General features: G+C 41.6%; 2 protein-coding genes across 4 annotated transcripts; both read left to right on the top strand.

The window, feature by feature from the left end:
* Positions 1–356: 356 nt before the first annotated feature.
* On the top strand, positions 357–5,340 carry phospho1 (phosphoethanolamine/phosphocholine phosphatase 1). Of its 3 annotated transcripts, none has more exons than XM_088437183.1 (2): positions 357–2,103; positions 3,023–5,340. In XM_088437183.1, the coding sequence occupies exon 2, from the start codon at positions 3,060–3,062 to the stop codon at positions 3,909–3,911; it is 852 nt and encodes a 283-aa protein (XP_088293309.1). In that variant the 5' UTR covers positions 357–2,103; positions 3,023–3,059; the 3' UTR covers positions 3,912–5,340. The 3 variants fall into 3 exon arrangements, with proteins under 3 accessions (XP_088293309.1, XP_088293308.1, XP_088293310.1); XM_088437182.1 differs by having other exon boundaries at positions 924–2,103; positions 3,102–5,340; XM_088437184.1 differs by lacking the exon at positions 357–2,103 and adding an exon at positions 2,132–2,829 and having other exon boundaries at positions 3,102–5,340.
* A 670-nt stretch (positions 5,341–6,010) lies between these two features.
* On the top strand, positions 6,011–17,244 carry eftud2 (elongation factor Tu GTP binding domain containing 2). The gene is made up of 28 exons (XM_088437554.1): positions 6,011–6,140; positions 6,636–6,754; positions 6,834–6,996; positions 7,070–7,148; positions 7,296–7,371; positions 7,483–7,548; positions 7,634–7,669; positions 8,091–8,181; positions 8,244–8,326; positions 8,407–8,573; positions 8,646–8,770; positions 8,836–8,899; positions 8,972–9,062; positions 9,148–9,283; positions 9,361–9,488; positions 9,792–9,985; positions 10,063–10,174; positions 10,264–10,404; positions 10,492–10,593; positions 10,677–10,759; positions 11,537–11,623; positions 12,357–12,483; positions 12,592–12,679; positions 13,513–13,631; positions 13,858–13,952; positions 14,017–14,170; positions 16,723–16,830; positions 16,923–17,244. The coding sequence occupies exons 2-28, from the start codon at positions 6,647–6,649 to the stop codon at positions 17,016–17,018; spliced, it is 2,919 nt and encodes a 972-aa protein (XP_088293680.1). The 5' UTR covers positions 6,011–6,140; positions 6,636–6,646; the 3' UTR covers positions 17,019–17,244.
* The last annotated feature ends 1,119 nt before the right edge of the window (positions 17,245–18,363 follow it).

The raw sequence follows: 18,363 nt of genomic DNA, 5'->3' as shown, positions 1-18,363 counted from the left end.
GATCTTTTTGCAAACTGTGTCACAGTTTTAGGGTGTTCAATAGGTTCACTTGCTAGCTGCACGTGAAGCTTCAAGGTTTTTATCAGCTGTTTGTTGATTATGTTTTTTTTTTGTAGATAACCAGTTTGAAATAGCTTGGATTGCTTTCAGGAACATTGACTTTGGAACAGGTGGTCAAATATTGCGTTAGTGAATAGTTGCTAATAAATGAGACTCGGGATAGTTTACTGTTGATTACAATCCAAAGATTAAGCGACACAAAAATTAATGAATTCAAACTGAAAAGTATTTACACTCTAACTCATTCACAGCCATTGATGACTATAGACGATCAAAGATCATTTTTTTCTGAGCTGGCTGTAAATTAGTTCATTGTTCTTGCATAGAATGGCAGATTAAGCCAGTTATTTACTACCAACAGTATAATAATTAGGTCATCCCCTAATGACGGCTATAGACGTCCCAACGATCCATTTTTACTGGGATGGTAGTGAAAGGGGAAGTTAATAATTTTGCAATATGTTCTATGCAATCCTACCAGTCTGAATAATGTTGTGTTCTGAATCTGACGGTGAAAATCACCAGTTTTGATATATGTCAGGAGGCAGCCATTTGCAATTTGCTGTTGACTGAAAATGACATCAGTTGCTCAGGGCTTGGGTAATGACCAATCACTTTTCAGCATGCAAATTCCACATCAACAAACTCTCAAAATAGATGAGCCGTGATTGGTTGTTACCAAAGCAAATGTGATGTCCTTTTCAGTCGACAGATAGGGACAAAGATGGCCGACCTCTGAATTGGATTTAAAAAAAAGCTGGTGGATTTCACCAATACAACATTAATCAGAATTCCAATACAAGCAGGTGTATTGGACACTAAATTGTGATTGGGTATGTGTGTGGTTGTTCGCCTCTGTGTGCCCTGCGATTGGCTGGCAACCGGTCCAGGGTGTCTCCCGCCTGCAGCCTGAAGTTAGCTGGGATAGGCACCAGCAAGCCCGCGACCCTTGTGAGGAAAAGCAGCCATAGAAAATGGATGGATGTAGGTTTGAGTGCATTTGCATGTTGTATTGCTCATGTTAGTGTGCTTTGTTGTGTAATTTGTGTTGAGCGTATCCTGTGTGAATGAGTTTGGGTTTGTGTGTAAGTGTGAAACAGCAGGTGTTCGGTGGCGGTACGTGTAACAACGGCGGGGGAGTCCAAGTGAGGCGGATGGGTCTGGAGAGCCGTGATTCACCGCCGGTGTGTAGGCGGCCGGATAGCAAGGTTGGGAAATAACACGCTGTAGAACATCTCCCTTTTCCTTTTGGCTCGGCACGATGCAGTGAACCAGCTGAGCGTTGTTCGCTTGATTTGCTGTAATGCTCACTACGAGGCGCCGACTCTGTAAGTGGGATTCTAAATTAATCCTAATGGTGTAGTATAATTCCAGGTAGTGATCTCGTTTCTTATCCAGTAGTTTCTTTTGAGCAGACCACTTCACTTCCTGCGCTGAAGCAAGTTAGAAGAATCCGGCCCATGCCATCGCAAAGTCAAAAATGAACCCAAGTGCTTCATGAAGCTTCATTTGTGTAAAAGCACATTGAACCTGTCCAGCAGTCTTTTTCAGTTCTTAGACTACACTATATTATCATCTTAGTCCTGTTCAATCTTGGAGTTTCTTATTTTCTAGCAGACTAGTCTAGTCCAGTTCTTTCTTCAAAGCAGACTAGATCAGTCTTGTAAGATGGTCGTCGTTTACTTATACAGCCAGTTACCTCGTCTAGTTATTACTTGAAAAAAAAAAAAAAGACCAGTCTCGTCTACACTAAAGCAGTCTAGACTAGTCTAGTCTGATCCAGTGGGATATTGCAGTTTTTATTGTTTAAACAGTCTAGAAGTGAAGTCCAGTTCTTCCTGTCGCAGTCTACGTTTCCCCCTTTCTCTACTGCACGTGAACGTGCATCGCAGCTCTCATTAAATGGGCGGGCTGTCTCCGTGCGACGTGCACGCGGAGGCGCATCCGAGTGTCACATAAAACCACCGTCTCCTGGCTCCCCTCTCAATGCGAAGGGAGCGAACCTCAAAACGGCCGTCGTGCGTGAACACGCCAGTGACACAAGTATGTATTTTATTTATTTATTTTTTGTCTTTTGCTAATTGCACGTTACACAATTTATCCATATAGACTGCCGAAGACTGCAACACATAACAGGTCACCACGCTTTCTCGTGATATTTTATCAGAAAATAGGTCAAAGATTTCATATGAGTTGGGAGCTGGTTTTACGCGTTTGCCATTTTGTACTTTTAGTGCACGGCAAATCATAAAAGACTTATGCTCGCATGCTCTTTGCGTTAGTTTATTAGTCACTTGTAATATTACGTATTGATTTGATAAAAGCTCTGTGGTGTCGAATACCTTATGAGTATTTTCAATTGAGTATTTTCAAAATACACTGAGTGTATTTTCAATAAAACATACATGTTGAAGGGATGCCCGTTCTGACAGTATTTATCCGCGATATAGGTTCCCAATTTATGTGAGTTAAAAAAAAAAAGAAACCCATTTAGGCACATTTGCATGTAATTAGTTGTCTTGTAGGTTTTTTTCCCCACTAATAATCGACAAGAATGACATTTGTCAGGTCGAACAAAATCAACGACACTTCCCTTTAGTGGCTAAAAAAGGAAACGCAGTGACAGCAAGAAATCATAATGTGTGTTTTATATGGTAAAATACTGTCGAGTTCTATTCCTAATATATATATATATATTTTTTTTGGTAAATTTGGTGTTTTCAAAATAGGTCGAAAGGATTAGAGACAAGACCCAAGGCATACTTTTAGGTAATTTTAGTTTGTTAGTATTTTGATGCTTAAGCCAATAAATCGCTTATTTCAGGTTTTTCCTAGGTTTTCAGTAAGCAAAAGTATTTTTTATCCGTTTTTGTAAGGCAGTCAATTACGTTTTTTTCAATATTTGCCGGTTACATTTTTTTTAAAATCCTATCTTAATAATAATACTGTTTTCCCTCGGTAGCCTCAGCACGGGATGCAGTAACCGAGGTGTGAAAGTCATGGGGGACTCTTTCTTCAATTGCTGTTATTTCCCACCCCAGCCCCCAGGCGAGGAGGAGCCCCCCGGCGCCAGAACCCGCAGCGAGAGCAGAATGGCCTCTCGCATCTCCCCAGACAAACGCTTCCTCATCTTCTTCGACTTTGACGAGACCATCGTGGACGAGACCAGCGATGACATGGTGGTTCAGACGGCGCCCAGCCAGCACCTGCCCGCCTGGCTGAAGGACACGTACCAACCGGGCCGTTATAACGAATACATGCAACGGGTGCTGGCCTATTTGGCCGAGCAGGGCGTGACCGAGAGCGACATCCGCGGCGTCATGGAGAAGCTTCCCGCCACACCTGGCATGCTGGCGTTGTTCCAATTCCTGCGTAATCGTCCGTCACATGACTTCGAGGTGGTCCTGGTATCAGATGCCAATACCTACTTCATCGAGTCCTGGCTGAGGATAGTTGGCGCCCGCTCCCTCTTTCATCGCATCTTCTCCAACCCGGCTACCTTCAACAGGGACGGGCGGCTGGTGCTGAGGCCTTTCCATTCCCACAACTGCCCCCGTTGCCCTGAGAACATGTGCAAGCAGGCGGTGGTTCGGGAGTATGTCACCCGCCGCATGGAGGAGAGGGGGCGCCCCTACCAGAGGGTTTTCTACGTGGGCGACGGCGCCAACGATTTCTGCCCGGCGCTCGCTATGGGGCCTCGGGACGTGGCCTTCCCTCGGCGAGACTTCCCCATGCACCGCCTCATCACCGAGACCCATGAGGCCATGCCGGGGGAGTTCAAGGCGGTGACGGTCCCTTGGACCACCGCTGAGGATGTGGTCCAGCGCCTTAGGAAGCTTGTAGCTGAGTAGTAGTGTGTTAATCGCGATGGGTGTTGTAAAAGATTCATTGTTGGGATTAATTGGTGGATGCACATCTTGGGTACAACCAGCAGAGGTGCTATTGAGTATGTCTAAACTAATTTGCCTCCTAAAGAAGAACATAACTCCAATTAATGGAAGCTGAAAACAGCAATAATTTTCCCCATTAATCCAACAGTTTATATGAATGCCATCCAGAATTAAATTGATTTTTAATTTAAAATCGAAGAACATGAAAAAAAACACAAAAATAGGATTAAAAATCAAGTGCACATTCAACATAATATTTTTGGCATGAAATTATGAAAACGCATACGGCATAATACTTTGGCAAAGTGCATTCCTGAGCACATTATTGTGGAAACTAAAAGACAATAAACTAGCATTAAAAATGCAAATAAAACATAAAATGTCACTTAACATTAATATTTATATATTTATTCGGTGCCCCACATAATGCTGTACTTTATTGTCCATGTCTACTATATGTTCATACCACATGATACTTAAGCAAGTGCATTTTCGATCATATTGAAGAGACTAGCATTAAAACTCCAAATAAACAAACTTTACATGTTGCAGTTATATTTTTTATTATCTTACAATTGCCACACATTATGATCTACTCACATGTTCATTCATAATACACATTACTGATCCAAGAGGAATGAGTGAGAAATTCACTTTTAAAAAAGTGCATTAAAATTCAAAACATTCTAAACAATGTTGTACCACCTGTTCACACAATGTACTGTACCCGCACCTATTTTCATATGAAAACCCAACTACTTGAGCAAAATGTATTTGAAATTTCAAATAGCAAGTTATTTATAAGTCAAACATTTTCTGCAATAAGCACAAAAATTCTGCTTGCATAAGAATGAATCCAACCACTTAAAAATATATATATTTTACAATACTTTTTAGCTTTTGAAACATTAGAAATGAGGTTATTTAGTGTCACACTTCTGAAAATTAAGGTGATAAGAAATATTTGTCCCTGTGACGTACTGATAGAAACAATATTAAAGGCAATAATACAATTGTATGGGCTCATTATGGTTCATTGTGTGTATTTTGTTGAGCCGACATGTACCTACCTGTTTGGCCTTAGGGGCTCCCAAGAAGTGCCCGTCCATAATCAATATCATGCTCTTAAAGTTGTGTATCTTAGCTGATAGCAATATCTGTTTGTTTGTCAAGTGTCATTTTTTTACTTTTCCATTCATGTCGTCTTATCACCTGAGTTCACGCACTCAAAGTGCAGCAATATTCTTTTACCAAGGGGCTTCTTTTAGCATATTTTATAAATGTACTGTATATGTGTTTCATGTCTTTTGTGTCTTTTAACACTGTAGGCAAAAGCCTATTTGTGTAACCTGTTACCAGCAGCAATATGGAAATAAAGCCATCAACTGAAGTGTTTGTGTTTTGAGTTATCAAACATCCACCGCCCAAAAATAGACCCAGGTATTTTTGACTGGGGCCAGCTTTTCTATGTATGAATCAGACATTTACAGGCACAAAATAAAAACCACAAATTATCTTTTGTACATCATAAATGCCATAAAGTTTTTTTCAGTTGGTTATGCTACATTGACTTTTACTGCGCACAAAGCCTTACAACAAAAATCTTATGACAGACAGCATACGACTTATCTACAGTTTTATGATGGCCTAGATTTCTTGCGCCATTCTTCGTTTAAAGAAAACGATCAAAATAAATCTATGTTTCCAAACATAGGCCAAGAATGGAATGAAGTTTACACTTGTATAGCAGTTTGAATACAAAAATGGAGTGAAGCTTTCACTTGTATAGCAGTTTGAATACTGGAGAAAGTGTTGATGAAAAACACATGTATCTCAGCGATCACATGAAAACACCATAATAAAATCTTTAGGCCAACTAAAGAATTGTGTATTTTAATTTGTTGGCCCTCGATGAAAGCATTCCAACAAAATTTCAATCTTCCTTAAAAAAAATTCTGCTCTCGTGTTTGTGAGTTGCATTCTATAACTCACCACCCATTGACATGAGGGCGATAATGAGCACACCAGTGCAGTTATTCCTTGCTCAATCGTACAAAAAAGAGACCGGAAGTGGCGTCTCACACGCATGGCGCTATTTGGAAAATAGACAATTTTGCTAAAAGCTAAACACATTTATACAGGTAGTTTGGGGGCCATAGCGCGTTATTCTGTCGTAAAAGCAGAGTACAGGTAAGCGTTTTTATTCAGATTATTATTTTATCGAAGCAAACTGGCTTTGTAGCATTGCAGCACGTAACGGTAACGTTGTATCGAGTGTCATTCATTCTTGCCTTGCTAGCCGACTAGCATGCTAATGTTGAACCGAAATCGTCTTTTGCTAAATTCACAAACGTGAAATAACGGTCTACATCTACCAAGCATGCACAAGACGCATACTTTTCTGGCTTATAAATATTAAAACCTGGATATTGTCTCGTAGATACACTGCAAGCTAAATTAGCATTAGCCCCATTGTAAAGTCCAGTTATCCCAAAGCATCTTCGAAAATTAAGCTTTATATTTTTATTACGCATGGCAGTTGGTGGTGTACTTGCATGCGTCTCAGCTTGCATGCATTGCAACTCAGCTTCAGTTTTGTCATGCAATTATCTAGAGCGTCGCTGTAGCAATATTATTGCGTGTGTTTCGTGTACACCTTTAACCAACTGATTATTTTTGTTCAAGATCTCTGTAAAATGGAGGCTGATCTGTACGATGAATTTGGCAACTACATCGGCCCAGAGCTTGACTCTGACGATGACGACGAGAACGATTTGGATGCAGAAGACCGAGATGCAGATGAGGTGTCATGTTGTCCTTTTCCATTGACACGATCACTGTGTTCGTTCAAACTGTGAAATAACATGCCCTTTTGTGATTAAGGGAGCCGAGGACGACGACGACGAGCCAGCCGATGCTGACGAAGATGTGCCCGGCATGGAAGTGGTGCTGCATGAGGATAAGAAATATTATCCTACTGCCGAGGAGGTGTATGGGCCGGAAGTGGAAACCATCGTCCAGGAGGAGGACACACAACCTCTCACAGGTTAGAGATGAGGGATTCGAATGCCTTCACAACCTTATTTGAACTTTAAATCCATCTCTTGCTGTATACGCAGAGCCCATCATCAAGCCAGTGCGACACAGGAAGTTTACCCTTATGGAGCAGGAGTTACCTGCCACCATTTATGACATGGAGTGAGTAATCGCTGCTACAGTTGTTCAAAAACTCAAATAGTTGAGTTTAAAGAAACAAGGGTTGATACGAAATCTCTGCCTTGAATCTTTGCAGACATAAACTTTTCACATGGACTAATGTTATTGTCATCTTCCACTTTCTGCCAGGTTTCTTGCCGACCTGATGGATAGTCCTGAGCTGATCCGTAACGTCACCCTTTGTGGTCACCTCCACCATGGCAAGGTCAGACTGCTCACCATATATACGGCTTTTTCTATGGCACATTATCATAAAAAAATGTGCTCCCAACAATGAGCCCAACACACAGTAACATGTCTTCATTTTGTTTTTAAGACCTGCTTCGTGGACTGTTTGATTGAGCAGACCCACCCAGAAATTAGAAAGAGAGATGACGTAGACGTGAGTGTGTTGTCCTTGATTAGAGGTCACCTAAATTTGTGGTCAAATGACTGCAAACTAACACCAGGCCTTTTGATACTTTCAGCTCCGGTACACAGACATCCTCTTTACTGAACAGGAGGTGAGTGTGGCATATTTATATTTATTTTGTGTAACAAAAAATAATTAGAATTGGAAAAATCGGTTTTCATTTGATTGTGGAAATTCATGTGAACAGTAAGTCCGATTATTATATAAAAGTTAACCGATTTCTTTGGTCCTCCATGAAAGCAAGCAACATTTTCATTTCAACATATTTTCTTACATGTCACGCACCAAATGGGTGACTGAATCATTATTAATTCATGTCAGTTTATAATTGTGAATGTAGAATAAACTCATAGTAATTCAAACTTGTTTTTAAAAAATTGGATTTATCAATTAATCGACTGCTTATTCCATCATCAAAATAATCAGTAGTAGCAGCCCTAACATTCATGTGCTATACTGTCGTATTTTGGATTGTGTATTCAATATCACTTTCTGGCCCTTTTTTTCTCCAGAGAGGCGTGGGCATCAAGAGCACACCTGTCACAATGGTGCTGCCTGACTCCAGAGGCAAATCTTACCTGTTGAACATCATGGACACACCAGGTACTCATCTTCATCTGTTACCTCAATGGCGGAAAGGCAACATGTCCCATTTCCCCTAACAGGTCACGTCAACTTCTCAGACGAGGTGACATCCAGCATCCGCATCTCGGATGGCATCGTTCTCTTCATTGACGCGGCGGAAGGAGTACGTTGTAGCTTCATAGTAGGAGCAGCCGTTTTGGGAGCAGTTGTCAGACATGTGACTCTCAATGTTCTCGACCACAGGTGATGCTAAACACGGAGCGCCTCATCAAGCACGCCGTCCAGGAGCGGATGGCTATCACTATCTGCATCAACAAGGTGGACCGGCTCATTGTGGAGCTCAAGCTGCCGCCCACCGACGCCTACTACAAACTCCGCCATATTGTGGACGAGGTCAACGGTTTGCTCAAGTAATTGACCGTCACTCCATAAACCGCCCGTGACGATGCAAGATATTCATTTGTGCTGCTTTCCCCTGTTAGCACTTACTCCACCGACGAGAACCTGGTGGTTTCTCCTCTCTTGGGCAACGTGTGCTTTGCCAGCTCCCAGTACAGCATCTGTTTCACTCTCGGCTCCTTTGCAAAAATCTATGCAGATACTTACGGTGAGAACACTGCACATAAACTCTCTAACAGGACTCCTTACTCATGAGCGTGTATTTATTTGCAGGTGACATCAATTACACTGAGTTTTCCAAGAGACTCTGGGGAGATATATATTTTAACCCCAAAACGTGAGTATTTACCCACTATTTTCTTTTTGAACATATGTTTTCTCAAGTTTTTCTGTGTTTTGTGTCCTCTAGGCGCAAATTCACCAAGAAAGCTCCCACCAGTAATTCCCAGCGCAGTTTTGTGGAGTTTGTCCTCGAGCCACTCTACAAAATCCTCTCACAGGTTGGAAACAAGATCCTCCACAAGCCTGTTCAATGCCCATGAGAACCAATTGAAACACATTTCCAACAACCGTCTTTTTGTTTAGGTGGTCGGAGACGTGGATACGTCCCTCCCTAGAGTTCTGGATGAACTGGGGGTCCACTTGAGCAAAGAAGAACTCAAACTGAATATTCGGCCGCTGTTGAGGCTCGTGTGCAACCGCTTCTTTGGGGAATTTACAGGTACGACACTTTTTGTTTGTTTTGTATTTTTAAAAAGCTGGATACAAGATGTTGCTTAACTGAACTTTTCTTTGCAGGCTTGGTGGACATGTGTGTGCAGCACATCCCGTCGCCACAGGATGGCGCTCGGAACAAAATAGAGCACACCTACACTGGCGGTCTCGACTCAGACCTTGGAGAGGCCATGGCGAAGTGTGACCCAGAAGTGAGTTTAGAAGCTTCCATAGAATAGTGTAAAATTGATAAAGTCATGGCCTCGATTTTTTTATTAATATTATTAGAAGGACAATATCGAATAATTGTTTGTGTCCATCTTTAAAGAAGATTCTTGATACAGATAAGGAATGATCACACTCAATAGGAGGGAATATTCTCTTTGCTTTTTGCTTTTTGGCCATGTGTCTCAATACCATTGGACATATAGTGTAAGTTAAAGATCTGTGTATGAGTTTACTTTAAGACTCTTACTAAAGCTCTTGAGAACTAACATTTATATTTCCTTGTTGAGGGTCCTCTGATGTGCCACACCACCAAGATGTACAGCACCGAGGACGGCGTCCAGTTCCACGCCTTTGGCCGCGTGCTGAGCGGGACCATCCAGGCAGGCCAGCCCGTCAAGGTGTTAGGAGAGAACTACACCCTGGAGGATGAGGAGGATTCCCAAGTCTGTACTGTTGGCCGGCTCTGGATTTCCGTCGCAAGGTGCGCCTGAGGGATTTGAACTTTTTAAAGTTGTAGGGAAGTTCCTAATTATATCTCGCCTGCTCAACTTTCCCAAGATATCAAATAGAAGTGAATCGAGTTCCAGCCGGGAACTGGGTTCTTATCGAGGGATGTGACCAGCCCATTGTCAAAACGGCCACTATCACAGAGCCTCGAGGGAACGAGGAGGTCAGACTCCGCCGACTCCAACAAATGGAGCTAAAGCCTGGAAATTAACAAGCGCTTCATCATCTTCTTTCTCCTCTCTGTAACTTCAGGCTCAGATTTTCAGGCCATTGAAGTTTAACACAGCGTCTGTAATTAAAATTGCCGTGGAGCCAGTTAACCCATCGGAACTGCCCAAAATGTTGGACGGCCTTCGGAAGGTCAACAAGAGTTACCCTTCACTTACCACAAAGGTGCGTCACACAAGTCAAGCCGTTGAACCGGCATCGCTAGATGGTGCAGCTTGATTTTTGTGACTTATTTTGTGGTTTTCTTGAAAGGTGGAGGAGTCTGGAGAGCACGTCATCTTGGGGACAGGGGAGCTCTACCTAGACTGTGTCATGCACGACCTGCGCAAGATGTACTCTGAGATAGACATTAAAGTAATTAAATCAATTTTTGTGTAATCGTTCATTTTTTTGTCTTGTTTTGATTTGATTTTTGACTAAAATCTTCGTGTCTGCAGGTTGCCGACCCAGTAGTGACCTTCTGTGAAACGGTTGTGGAGACGTCGTCTCTAAAGTGTTTTGCTGAGACACCGAATAAAAAGTGAGTATTCGGTACATGCTCTACAAAACGAAAAATGAGAGAGTAATAAAAAAAGATGTAGAAGTGCACGCAGTTGTTTTCTTTGCGACACAAAAAACAATTGACACTTGTTTCCAAACAATCAAGACTGTTTCAGAAAGTCTTATGAACTTATTAAGAACATTTACGACTGTGAACCAAACCTAGCACGCCAACGTTACCTCCTGTATGGGATCGGGCTTTATATTTGTTGTCATTTGTGCAATGGAGAGACATATAATTCGAAAAGCTGTCAGTGCGTGACAAATGCTAAAATTATTTTAAAACATTATTTTCACAATTTAGAACAATCCGTCGGTGTCTTCTTAATGCTTTTATCAGTGTACTCCGAGAGAAAAGAATTACAGCATACTTTCTACCAGCTGAAGCCCAGCAAGGCCTTGTCAAACGTCTTCATAATTTGGCAGCTAATATATATTGACATTGTTGTAAAATTTCAAACTTGATGTGTTGGCAGGCACTCTGCCTTGATCCTCAGTATAAAAGCCATTAAAGTAATTGTTTGATATTGTGTATGTCAATGCTTGTCATCATTATCCATTGTAAAAGCATGACTTATTTTTTATATAATTTTTTAATAATACCGGTTCTCAATATCAGTGCTGGATCTTGCGACCATTGGATTTTATTACAGCGTTAAATAAGAGTTGCCATTGGTATTGGCCTCCCCTCCGCCCCTCCTTTCTGGTGCATGTCAGAACAAGTGATTGACAGCTGACTGTGCATTGCCATCGGCAGGAACAAGATCACCATGATCGCCGAACCCTTGGAGAAGGGGCTGGCCGAGGACATTGAGAACGAGGTGGTGCAGATCACGTGGAACAGGTACGACGTCGGTCTTCTCGCAGCTTCCACGCATCCATTTATCCGGTGATGAATGAAAATGGCCCAGTTGTAATGTTGGACATACAGCGAGACATTTGCGTAACGGCTCCCAGACGGTGTCATATATCTCTTTTATCCCTCAGTTAGCGGGTGACAAATGCGCAGGCACACAGTAGTGACCGTTTGCACTTTTAATTAAATGCCAAGACGGACAAATGCAGCACAATCACGTATGAGTTGGATGCGCAAAACTCTTTAATATTCTTTTTAATTTTGAAGTAGCGTCCCACAGCCTGGTGACTTAATTCAGTGGAGTGTGTGTTTTTCTGGAATTGAATTTAATTCAGTGATTTGTATTATGGGGCATTTTTCTTGTGGAATATTTGGACAGAAAATAATAGATGTTGTGCTGTGTTTGGTGAAAAGAACGCGGACCTCTTTTTAAGAGCCTCCTTGCTGTATTGATCTGCTCACTTACGCTAATTGAAAATGCTCGGAAGGCACGCATGAGATTTCCTCTCCCTGCGATACGAGATGCGTGTGTGTATGTGTGTGAATGGGGTTGTGCAGGTGCGACGGTGCCGCAAAAGCGACACACTTCACATCCCATTAGATCGAACCTCTTCCTCTTCCATTAACCTCTTTGCCCACCACAATCAACTCATCTCCTTTATGTTACAGCTGACACTTCACGCATAGCACCTTTCTTAACCCCTGTCCTTCTCCTCTCCAGAAAGAAGCTGGGTGAGTTTTTCCAGGATAAGTACGACTGGGATCTGCTGGCCGCCAGGTCCATCTGGGCCTTCGGACCCGACACGACGGGGCCCAACATCTTGGTGGACGACACGCTGCCCTCTGAGGTCGGAATCGCTTGCGACTAGACAAGACCACTTGGCAATATAATAACTATGAAAGTAAATGTTTTTTTGTTTTTTTTTTAAATCACCTTTTTGTGTTGTGCTTGGCAGGTGGACAAGGCGCTGTTGGGCTCGGTGAAAGACAGCATCGTTCAAGGTTTTCAATGGGGCACCAGGGAGGGGCCGCTGTGTGATGAGCGTAAGATCCATCTCTCTTCAAAGTGGGATCTATTTAGCACTATTTATTTATTTTTTTTTATCTTGGCATTACACATGTCGATAGAACGCTAATGATGATCATGCGGGGGGGGGGGGTGCACTTTTAAGTAAGGACTCCCAGTGATTTGCAAATTTTTCTAAAAAACACTCTTTGGTTACAACATATTTGTGGTAAATTTTTCACAGGTTGTAATAGTTTTTTTTTAATGTGTGCGTGTCATATTGTGGTGGAAGAAACAAATAAGAGGAAGTAATGTAGAAGATTTAGGTTAAAAAAATTATATATATTTTATATATATATATATATATATATATATATATATATATATATATATTTGTTAAATATATATATATATTTGTTAAATATATATATATTTATTTCCCTAATGACCAGGAAATATGCAGGTTCTTAGTCCAGCCACGAAAGGTTTAAAGAAAGTACTGTAAATGTATAAACATTATTGTTTAAGTATTTGCACCTGTATTTCAGTATTCGTTTTAGTTGAAAAGCTACTTTTGGGGAAATATAGTCCACCGTGCTGCCCGGCGTTAAATTTATGATACTCCAATTCTTCCCATAGTTCTACCACTTGAGAGCGGCCATATGCTGCTCGTGGTTTCCATATGCCAAATGACAAATGGCGTCTGATGAGCCGCTTAATTGATTCAAAAGTGAGACAGCCGCCTTGAAACTTGGCCAAAAACCTGCTAATACTGTCCTCTCACCCTGACTTCACCACGAGTATTGCCATTGAGCATGTTTTTTTTTTTTTTTTTTTATCCTTCATGACCTTCTTCTAAATATTCCCTCAGCCATCAGGAACGTCAAGTTCAAGATCTTGGATGCGGTCATCGCTCAGGAGCCGCTGCACCGCGGAGGTGGCCAGGTCATCCCCACCGCCAGGAGGGTGGTGTACTCGGCCTTCCTCATGGTGAGATCACCGAGACCCCGGTCCCGCCCCACCTCTTTTTCCCGTTAGGCTCCTACTGACTGGCTTTCTTTAATGTTCCATTACCCTGATTACACTTTGCATTTCGCTGACGATCGTTCTCCTTAATTGCGGCCCAGTGACGTTTCTCGCTCACAATTTCTGGCCCGTTTCCTCATCTCCCTTTGAGAGTGTCACCTATACACGTGTTCTGGTTTGCGCTTTCCAGGCCACCCCAAGGTTGATGGAGCCATACTATTTTGTGGAGGTTCAGGCTCCGGCCGATTGCGTCTCCGCCGTTTACACCGTGCTCGCTCGGAGGAGGTTGGTCCCGGTCCCGAGCACTTGGAAGCACGGTGTTGGGATTCACGTTGTTGTCGTTTTACAGAGGCCACGTCACGCAGGACGCGCCCATCCCGGGCTCCCCTCTCTACACCATCAAGGCCTTCATCCCAGCCATAGACTCTTTCGGCTTCGAGACGGACCTTCGCACGCACACTCAGGGCCAGGCCTTTGCGCTGTCTGTCTTTCACCACTGGCAGGTAGGTGTTTGATGCCAGATTAGTTTTATGCTAGAGTGAAGACACAAACCGTTTTGATGTGTCTACATTGATTATCTTGTAAGTTATTATTTTTATTGCATAAGCAGTTTTTTTATATTGGGGGGCCAAAAACTATGTACAGTATAAAGGAAAACAAACAAAGCTGGGGCTAAATCTATCATTTAAGTTGGAACAAATTGAAGTATTGACATTCATTCCCACGTTATCACATCAAGCTGCTTCAAAACAATGTGCTATCGGTTTTACTTTTGTCTTAAAGTTGTCGCACGATACAAGGGGGAAAAAAATTTGATTTTGTCGTTTAATTCCGAAATCCAATTTTTGCCTCAGCAAAACTTTTAAGTATTTAGTTTAATTGCCCAACTTAAAAATGTATTGCGTTGAAATTCATCAATTTTTTAGTGTATACAGACACCCCCCCCCCAAACTAGAGTGCGTCATCGGCAAAACCGGAAGTACAAAACCATTCCTTACACAAACAAAACAATAATAATCCACACAACAATCATCTAACAATATAGAAAGAATTTTTTTTAGCATCGTTTGAAACAAAAAACCTCCCGTCGATGCAGCCTTAAAGGCAACACAATTACATTGATTTCATCATATCGGCTGGTCGGATTAAAAAAAAGGCTGTTACGATATACTGTTACATCAAATTTCCAAATATTGGCCCTGATAAACAGCCCTGCCAATTATCGGTCGATTTCTAAGAACGAATGCCCTTGCAGTCCCAAAAAATATAGCATACACAAGCTTGTGTTTTGCTCCATTTAATCTGTCTACAAAAGTACAAAACTTCTGAAACGTAAGATTATGATACAGCAGAGCGCGCACACGTGCCAAGCCATGCGCAAGTCAAATCTGCCACACTGTGCAGCGGGGCGCATTTTGCCCGCCACTCTGTCTCAATCACCGCTGATGTGCAGCAAGTGTTGAGTCATTAAGATCTAAGTCCCGTCTCGGGCTGCCATGTCCGACATGTGTTTGCGCGCGCTCTCAGCGCCTGTCAGCGAACGTTAAGCTCCACTGAGATGAGAAGAGCGCTTATTATGGCAAGGTCCTTCATCTGGAAGCAGTGTAGAAGGTGCCATCTTAGCACCTGAATGCCTCAGTGGCAGCGTACTAGACATATAATCTATGAAAACTGCTTATGGCGTTCACTCGGAAGCTTGTGAGGCACTGATCGTGGTGGGTCTCGATTCATTAGAACACTGTTTCGTAACCATTTTTCAGTCATGTAACACCTGTGAAGAAGAAAAAAAAAAGCCCCATAACCATTGCAAACTGTTAAAACCAAGTGATTTGCCATTCATGTCTGATTTATATATATATATATATATATATATATATATATATATATATATATATATGCATCCATAGCTGTTTGCAGTCATCTGAAATGTAACATTTCCTACAACGCCATCCCGGAGGAATGATTAATTTCTCCAAGTCACAAACTCGTGCCCTTGTCCCGAGAAGATCTACGCCGTGGCCTCCAGCAACGAGTCTCATCATGGCTAGCTAGCATAATTGCATGTTTACTTACTCAGCATCCGTCTTGTCCGCCGCCGCCGCGTCCTCCGGAACAGACTGGCTAGTATCGATCGAGCTGCCCCTGGACGACACTTTGTTTGCCCTCTTTCAACTAGTTAGCGCTCTGTGGTCTGCCAGCGCCGGCTTGTAATTCATGTCAACTTACTCTTGCGTCCATCTGTTGATTTTTGCCTTCAGCTTGGCCATTGAGGACTTCCTCCCATGTGTTGGCTCATCCTGAGGCTAGGAAACTTGTTTTTGGTGCCCTAATCTAGGGGGGAACTTACTCAATCATTTGGGTCAGGCTGAAGTCAATGTTTCGGAACTAAAACCAGTGATTCTTCTGAATGTTCTGTAGCCATTCTACTGGAGGCCTGGGCACCTTGAACAGATACTCATTTACAGTGGATTGCCACCTAGTGGCTAGTAAAAAAAACTGCAGATAAGATGGACTATAAGATGCTGGTCTCAAATCATGAGAAAGAAGCTGCGGCTTGTAGTCTGAAATTGAAGTGTTAGAAGGTCCATTTCTCTACAGGGGAACTTTTTCAACCAAAAAGTTTTCTTTCTGTATTACCTGACAATGAGGCTCATTGGCGTGCTTGTAGTTAGCGTGACTCATGGGCCCAATCTTTTAAAAAAAAAAAAAAAAAAAAAAAAGCTCCTCGCTTAACCTGCCAACGTTGCACTGATGCCAACGCTAGTCACCAGCTGCGTTTGCACGTCTTGCCTCCATCAACGTGATGGACGCGCTCCTGAGTCAGTGGCAGCGGCGCCACACACTCGCCAATGAATCAGAGGAAAAGCTGGGAAAAAAAAAAACGCCAAAAAATAAAAAGGTGTACACTCAGCGAAGCCGTCAAGCATCTTTCATTTTTGATGGATTGTTCTCAGATTTTTTTTTTCCTTCCCCCAGCCTGATCCCAATGAGATTTCTCAAGTGGACAAAGATGCATTTTGTGGACACTTTTGAAAATCTATTCCGTGTTGTCCAGATTGTTCCTGGCGACCCATTGGACAAGAGCATCGTGATAAGGCCCCTGGAGCCTCAGCCGGCGCCTCACCTGGCCAGGGAGTTCATGATCAAAACCCGACGACGCAAGGTGAGCCTCTTTGTGCCCCCCTCCCCCATTTTTTCTTCAATGTTTTTTCCGTTTTGTTTCTTTTATGACCCCCCGTATTGTTTGTGTGGCAGGGCTTGAGCGAGGACGTAAGCATCAGCAAATTTTTCGACGATCCTATGTTGTTGGAGTTGGCCAAACAGGACGTGGTGCTCAATTATCCCATGTGAGTGCAACTACACTGTGGCTAAAAGTTCATTATGTTAAAAAAAAAAAAAGAAGAAAAAAAATTGGTCAATGTACATCCTGGTAAATATCCATTCATCGTGGTTCTTAGTTTATATCTCCATTTTATTTTTGTGTCAGAATATTGTTGTGGAATAGAAAAAAAAAATCGGAAAACATTTTTTAAGAATCTGTTGATTTGAGTAATAAAAATAATTTTTAAAAAAGTGACTTGAGCTTTGTTTCTTTTTTTTTCCCTGTGATACCCAGTTTGTTTTGAGGTACATGCCGTGACACAGATGATCCAGATAGAAAGAAATCAAAATGACGCACAAGTCGTTGAAGCACTTTGAGGTTACTAAATGCGATCTGGATTCAATTTTGAAACTTCTGACAAGGGCCCGACAGATTAAATTGACCTTTTGACCTTCAAACATAAGGCCACAAATAATCGTCCCAATGGCTAATATTTCCTGATTTTTAACGGTTTAACCTTTATGTACTCTAAACATTTACAGCTTTTGTATACACTTAACACTAGGGGTTATTATTAATTACACATACATCTGTACCATAACCCTGTATCCTTAAATGTAGCTTATAAAATTTCTTGATGAGTCTCCATCATTAAAAACCAAGCAAATCTTAATTTTTACAAGCAATGATTATTTGAGCAATTTGAGAAAGTTATACAAACAATTGACCTGGATGTCACTACTTTATACATAATATCACGGTTTGTGTAAAATAATAAAAACAAACATAACATACACAGTGCAACATAAATGAAGCTTTAATATGTTAAATATGACACCCAAATATTACATACTCTAGTTTTTACATTCTATTATACCGTGCACTTGTATACAAATATAATTTATAAAATATTAAATATGATTATTAATGTTCCAAATGCCCCCTATTTACCTATACTTTGACATAATTTCTCGCAAATATGTGCTTTATTTCATGACTGCCAATTTAACAAAAATACAATATTGATAGTAATAAAAACACTAACATACATGACAAGAATAAATGTCCTGATAACTTCATTAATTATGCCATTTTGAACCAAAAAGGAAAGTTTTTTGTTTTTTTTTAATATTTTTATTGTTGACCCCTGCTATTCGCGGCAATCAATACGAGGCAAGCCATGAATTGTGAAAATCCGCATAAAATTCAATTGTATCGGGAGGAAACAAATGTGTTTTGGGGCCCATGACTCACTACACACAGAAAATGTCATATTATTTGATTTAGATAGTACAAAAAAAGATGTCCGCTCATGAGGCCTGACCAAAAAAAAAAAAACTTCAAACGTTAGAAGACCGGACGCCGGTCAGCGGT

This window comes from Hippichthys cyanospilos, chromosome 16 (assembly GCF_059441005.1).
Source record: "Hippichthys cyanospilos isolate Australia breed blue-spotted pipefish chromosome 16, RoL_Hcya_1.0, whole genome shotgun sequence".
NCBI lineage: Eukaryota > Metazoa > Chordata > Actinopteri > Syngnathiformes > Syngnathidae > Hippichthys > Hippichthys cyanospilos.
Note: the sequence above shows the minus strand (reverse complement) of the source record. Positions and strands in the feature narration are given on the sequence as shown.

What these genes read in the sequence shown, in the direction of transcription:
- phospho1 (XM_088437182.1), top strand. Translation starts at nt 2,047, where the DNA reads ATGCGAAGGGAGCGAACCTCAAAACGGCCGTCGTGCGTGAACACGCCA. An exon ending in TGAACACGCCAGTGACACAA is followed by an intron (nt 2,104 to 3,101) that starts GTATGTATTTTA and finishes TTCCCACCCCAG; the next exon opens with CCCCCAGGCGAGGAGGAGCC.
- eftud2 (XM_088437554.1), top strand. Translation starts at nt 6,647, where the DNA reads ATGGAGGCTGATCTGTACGATGAATTTGGCAACTACATCGGCCCAGAG. An exon ending in TCCTCTTTACTGAACAGGAG is followed by an intron (nt 7,670 to 8,090) that starts GTGAGTGTGGCA and finishes TTTTTTCTCCAG; the next exon opens with AGAGGCGTGGGCATCAAGAG. An exon ending in ATATATTTTAACCCCAAAAC is followed by an intron (nt 8,900 to 8,971) that starts GTGAGTATTTAC and finishes TGTGTCCTCTAG; the next exon opens with GCGCAAATTCACCAAGAAAG.